This window comes from Gadus chalcogrammus, chromosome 21 (assembly GCF_026213295.1).
Source record: "Gadus chalcogrammus isolate NIFS_2021 chromosome 21, NIFS_Gcha_1.0, whole genome shotgun sequence".
Lineage (NCBI taxonomy): Eukaryota > Metazoa > Chordata > Actinopteri > Gadiformes > Gadidae > Gadus > Gadus chalcogrammus.
This window is the reverse complement of record NC_079432.1, coordinates 15,570,600-15,576,372: the sequence shown is the minus strand read 5'-3', so window position 1 is coordinate 15,576,372 and position 5,773 is coordinate 15,570,600. Positions and strand designations below refer to the sequence as shown.

At 53.2% G+C, this 5,773-nt stretch overlaps 1 protein-coding gene across 2 annotated transcripts in view; it reads right to left on the bottom strand.

The window, feature by feature from the left end:
- Nucleotides 1-2,190: 2,190 nt before the first annotated feature.
- zbtb25 (zinc finger and BTB domain containing 25) overlaps nt 2,191-5,773 on the bottom strand; it is a 3,918-nt gene continuing 335 nt past the window's right edge. The window contains exons 2-3 of one of the 2 annotated variants that reach the window (XM_056580873.1): nt 5,100-5,279; nt 2,191-4,651 (exon numbers count right to left, since the gene is read on the bottom strand). In XM_056580873.1, the coding sequence (XP_056436848.1) occupies nt 3,454-4,651; nt 5,100-5,272 (1,371 nt within the window). In that variant the 5' untranslated portion in view covers nt 5,273-5,279 and the 3' untranslated portion in view covers nt 2,191-3,453. Of the gene's footprint in view, nt 4,652-5,099; nt 5,405-5,773 lie in introns of those variants that run through there. The other variant, XM_056580874.1, reaches the window with a different exon arrangement.

The following is a 5,773-nucleotide window of genomic DNA, read 5'->3' as shown; positions in this document are numbered from 1 at the left end:
TCTCGGTTTCGCCAATTTCTACCGGAGGTTCATCTGCGACTACAGCAGGGTTGCAGCTCCTCTCACTCGCCTCACCTCTCCCGCAATCCCATATGCCTGGACAACTGAGGCGGATGTTGCCTTTTCGAGGCTCAAAGGACTATTCTCATCCGCTCCTATTCCAACCTGACACCTCCAGGCAGTTCATCGTGGAAGTCGATGCCTCTGACACTGGAGTGGGGGCCGTTCTGTCCCAACGTGCTCCTGTTGATGAGAAGATTCATCCCTGCGCCTTCTTCTCTCGCCGGCTATCACCTGCTGAGCGCAACTATGACATTGGCAACAGAGAGCTGCTTGCTGTGAAGCTGGCATTGGAGGAGTGGCGGCACTGGCTGGAGGGGGCGGAACTGCCGTTTGTGGTTTGGACCGACCACAAGAATCTGTCCTACTTGCAGACAGCAAAACGCCTAAACTCACGCCAGGCCCGGTGGTCCCTGTTTTTTGGGCGGTTCAACTTCGTCCTCACCTACCGTCCGGGATCCCAGAACATCAAGCCGGATGCCCTCTCTCGTCAGTTTTTCTCTGAGAACTCGCCGGCTCCACCGGACACCATCCTCTCTTCTTCCAGAGTTCCCGCTCCTGCTTATCGAGTGGGTCAGCAGGTGTGGCTTTCCTCAAGGGACCTCCCTCTTCAGACTGGTTCGAAAAAACTAACCCCTCGCTTTGTGGGCCCCTTCCCTATTGATGCCATCATCAATCCGTCTGCCGGCTTAAGCTGCCTCGGGCTATGCGTGTTCACCCCACTTTTCATGTCTCTCTGATAAAACCAGTCTCCACCAGCCCTCTCTGCCCCCCAGCCGCTCCCCCCCCTCCTCCCCGTTTGATTGATGACCACCCGGCTTTCACCGTCCAGCGGTTACTGGACGTACGTCGCCGGGGTAGGGGTTTTCAATACCTTGCTGATTGGGAGGGATATGGGCCCGAGGAGAGGAGCTGGATTTCGCCGGGACTCATCCTCGACCCCTCTCTCGTTCGGGATTTTCATCTGGCTCACCCTGAGAAGCCTAGGCCGCCAAGAGGCGTCCGTTGAGGGGGAGGTCCTGTCATGGCCACTGTTGTGGTGCTGTGTACTCTGCCCCTGTGTTGGCCACGCCCCCTGTCTGTCTCTGCCTTGCCTGCCACTCAACTGCTCACACCTGGCCTGCATCGTCTCATCAACTCCCCTGCAAATACACCTGGTTTCCCTGCAGTCATCGCCAGATCGTACTTCGTGTTACCGTGGTAATTATTCGTTCCTGGCTCCAGTGTATCTCTCTAGTGCTCTCTCTTGTGGAATTCTCGTGCCTCACCTTTGTTTTCTCTCACCTATAGTTTTTGGATCGTCGCCTGCAGTCTTCACTCCCTCCAGCCCGATACGCTCCACTCCAACCAACCTCCTGCTCACTCCTAGCTGATCTAAATAAACCTCTTCACCGTCACTCCAACTCCTGTCCAGTCTCTGTGTTCTGCTCTTGGGTCCAGCAGCTAACGCTCCCCTAACAGGAGAGTAAAGCCGACTCGACGCATCTCCGTCTCTTGTCTCCTCATTTGTTGCACTCCACACCTTTTATAATTCATAGAAGCAGTAATAAAGTGAGCAGCAGTCATTCTTTAAGTTGAGTTGCATTCCAGTGTGTCAGTACTCAGCTGCTATAGACTGGTTGTTTTTAAACACCTGTACAGTACAGTAGTTATATGCTCCTATAACGGCTAGCCGTTGGGAGTTGCTGGACCGGCCCAATTGTCGATCCAGCGATGAAATTCATTTGTACATTTCTTCAGCAGTAGATTTCGAGGAGAGGGTTACTGATCCCACCTGCCTCTATGACGTCCTCAGGGTTAGGTGCCTTGTCAAGGACACCTCGAACCAGCAACCTTCAGGTTACCAACCAACCCGCTCTACCTCCTGAGCTACTGCCTGGCTCCCTGCCCTTATTTGTGTATCTGAGGTTGTCATAGCAGGTTCCGGTGTGTCTTGTACAGGCACTCGGGTGTATCTTGGACAGGTGTCAGGGCAGGAAAACCCGGGTGTAGGTGAAGGCTATTTGGCAAGAGCACCAGTGAAGACGACTGGTGTTGTAATCGAAGGTAAGTGTGCAGATCATGAAACGCATATCTGAAGAGATCTGGTGGCCAGAGCTTGTAATTGCAATGTACTTGAACTGGTGACAGCAACCCTTCGTTTTTCATCTAATCAAAAGAGGCTGAAGCTTTTTTGTGGATAAAAATGACATTTATTTACAAAAAGACAAAAAAATAGACAAAAGGAAGGAAACTCGAATCTCTTTAACTAACATCCCACTCACAATATTATCCCAAAAATCACACGACACATATTCAAACGCCCCGTTGAGGATGTGAATCTAACACAGTAAAGGTACGAGAACATTCAATCGGATTCCACATAATGTCATTGAGCCACGAGCAATGTGAGGTGTGACCGTAGAGATGAAATAAATTAAAGGTAGGAATGAACTCATTAGTCAGCTCATTGTGTACAGAGATTGAGAGGTTTGGACCTCAAGAGTATTTACACTGATTGTCTGGTTCTAGACTCAACTGATTCGGATCCAAGATTGCAGCAGGTTTAGGGTTATCTTTCATCCTTAGAGAATAACTTTAGTCTCAACTTTAGGCATACTTCTAGTCTAACGGGGCTTAGGGAAGGTTCTTGAATTCTTTCCATTATTTTGTTGCTTTATGATTGAATTTTTTTAATAAAGCAGAACTAAATCAAAAAACAAATAGATAAAGAGCAATCCAATATTGGCCAACAGTCGTTCCTGGACAAATTTATTCTGGTTTCCAACTATTGGCAGAAGACCATAATGTTTTTTACACATAAATAATTTCACATTCCTAAAAAACAGATAAAGATCAATGCTGGTGAACAGATAAGAACAATACACACTGACACCTCACCCAATCAGAGAGACAGAACTCTGACGCAAACTGTTCAGTAACAACACAGGTATATCCAATATGTATTCTGTTTCCAAGAAACCAATCCTCAGCTGGCACAAAAGCTGCTGTGCGTCCCGTCTCCAGCAGGGGGCAGTAGTGCTAGTATTCACCAGTTAGTCACTTAGCGGCAGACACTTTCGTCCAAAAGGAGTTCAAGTGAATTCAGATACAGGTCACTAAAGACATAGATATGTCATGGGGATCATCTAGCTAAAGCATATTTGCGGAATCAACCCAGTACCTATGGGGAAGTCAAATTAAATATTTACTTTTGTTTGTGTATTTTTTTGTTCCTATAGCTTTCCTGCACTCTCCAGTTGTTGTTTTTACAACTAGGTTATGCAGCACTATAACTGTTGTTTGTAGCTTCTCCAGTAGGCTATTGATTGTATCGTGTGATCGTTCTTGTGATTGATATTTCGCGGTGACAGCGTCTGACAAACGACCAGTAGGGGGCGGTAGTGCCCAGTGTCATTCCACCGGCACCACGTCCACACTCTCCTGGGAGACTTCGGAGTCCAGCGAGTAGCACGAACTCCCGTTGTCCTGGACGTCCCGAGTCACGTCCTCTGACATCACCGCGGCCACCCCCCCATCCGAAGCCCCGCCCCCAACCCCTCCCCCTCCCGGCCCTCCGTCAGGGGCGTGGCAGAAGTGGCCGGCCGCCTGCAGGATCTGGTTGCAGAGGCGGTTGTAGCGGTGCAGGCGCGAGGGCTTGCCCGTGTGCGTGTACATGTGCTCCTGCAGCGCGCTCTTGTGGGAGAAGCGCACGCTGCACACGGCGCACGCCATCTTGCGCTTCCTGGACTGTATCATGAGGGCGGCGGAGGAGGAGGAGGAGGAGGAGGGGGGCAGCGCGGGCGGAGGGCTGCTACCCCCTCCTCCTCCTCCTCTGCTCCGTCGCAGCTCTGCCGCCAGCTGATTGGCCAACGCCTGGCTCTGCCTCAGCGCCTCCTCCAGGCACCCTGCGTCCATCGGCCCCTGGGAGCCCCTGCTCTCCTCCTCCAGGATCCCCTCCTCCGGCCCCACCCCCGCCAGGCTGCAGGCCCTGAACAGGTGGTCCCGCAGGCCCCCCGGGGACGAGCAGTGCTCCCCGCAGCGTGGGCACAGCAGCTCCAGCGGGCTGGCCTTCATCAGCAGGCCCCGCGCCTCCTCCTCCTCCTCCTCCTCCTCCCGCGCCTCCTCCTGCTCCTCCTGCTTGATGTGCGTCATGATGTCCGAGTCGTCCCCGCCGGACGCCACCGAGGACACGGCGTGGAGCGCGCCAGTGCCGGAGGACGTCTGGTGGAGCGAGGAGGAGGAGGAGGTGGGCACCCCCTCCGCCGCCAGGGACAGACCGGCCGGAACCCCGCCCGCACCCCCTCTGGACCCGCCGGCGCCGCCACCCCCGGCCTTGGGCCCTGCCGCGCCGTCCTTCCCGCCCAGCTGGGAGGAGATCTGGATGCCGTAGAGGTTGGACATGCGCAGGGCGTCGCCGGCCTCGCCCTCGCCCTCGACCACGCCCTCGCCGGCCTTGAGGCAGAGCTGGTAGGCGTGGAGGAACTTGATGCCGTGGTGGAGGCGCGCCCGGTCCACCGTCTGCTTGGGGCACAGCCCCGTGTACATGATGTGCAGCAGGTAGCTGAAGACGTCGGGCTGGATGTCGCTGGGCTGGATCTTGATGCACTCGCTGCAACACACAGAGGCCGTTGGGGGTCAAAGGAGCTGCAGGGGGCTCATGGGAAATAAACACTGTACACTGTACACACTGGACCCAGACTGTTTGAAGGAGAACCAAATCCCCGGGGCCCCACCTTTAAAATAAAGGCTCTCAGGGTTTTGGTCATGAATAATAAACGGCCCTTCATTTCTGGTTCAATAAGCTGGGGACAGGTGTCTTGTTTCAATGCGTCATCGGCAGGTGACTACATCAGCCAATCAGAGCTCAAGCATGCAATAGCATGTGTTTAACCTATAGGGGGAGCCATCTAATGCAAACCAATCTACAAGTGGTGGTGGGGTTTGGTTGTCCTTTAAATTATATGGTGCTACACCGGCACTAAAGCGGTTCCAGTAAACCCATTTTAGTAAACAGTTTCTAATGGGTTCTGTGGGGTCAGATGGGTTCGGGTCGGGACCTGGACTGGTGTATGAAGATCATCTTGAAGTAGTTGGAGAAGGACGCCAGCACGGCTCGGTGGGCCTTGAAGAACACGTTACCGATGGCAACTGTGCAGTCACACAGGAAGCCGAACTCCCGCTGCACGTTCAGCTGCTGCAGCAGGAAGAAGCTGTGGTTGGACACGTCCATGGTGCACCTGGTGGACACGCACGTACGCACGCACACACCCACACATACACACCGACTGTTTAGACTCCACCTGCTGGATACACGCACACGCACACTAACTCCACTTGCCACACACACACACACACACACACACACACACACACACACACACACACACACACACACACACGCGTCACATTCACTACCTTCAACGAAATACTCAATCAGCTCGGTTTCAACACTACATTATTCAGACAGGGTCCGTTGGTGTTGACATACTGTCGCCACTCATCATGCAAACAGATGAGCGTTACGTGCACCATCACAGTCCAGATGCTGGTTGGTTTACACTTTTTTTTATTGCATTGTAGCGGCCCCAAAATAAAAGATCCACCAAGACAACAATAACCTCTTGGGTACATGGTGAGAGATGAAAGATGGTATAGGAAGAAGACAAGATGCCAACAAAGCATGCGGGAACAGCGAAGGACACCGGCCACATTTAACGGACGCCGGACGCGG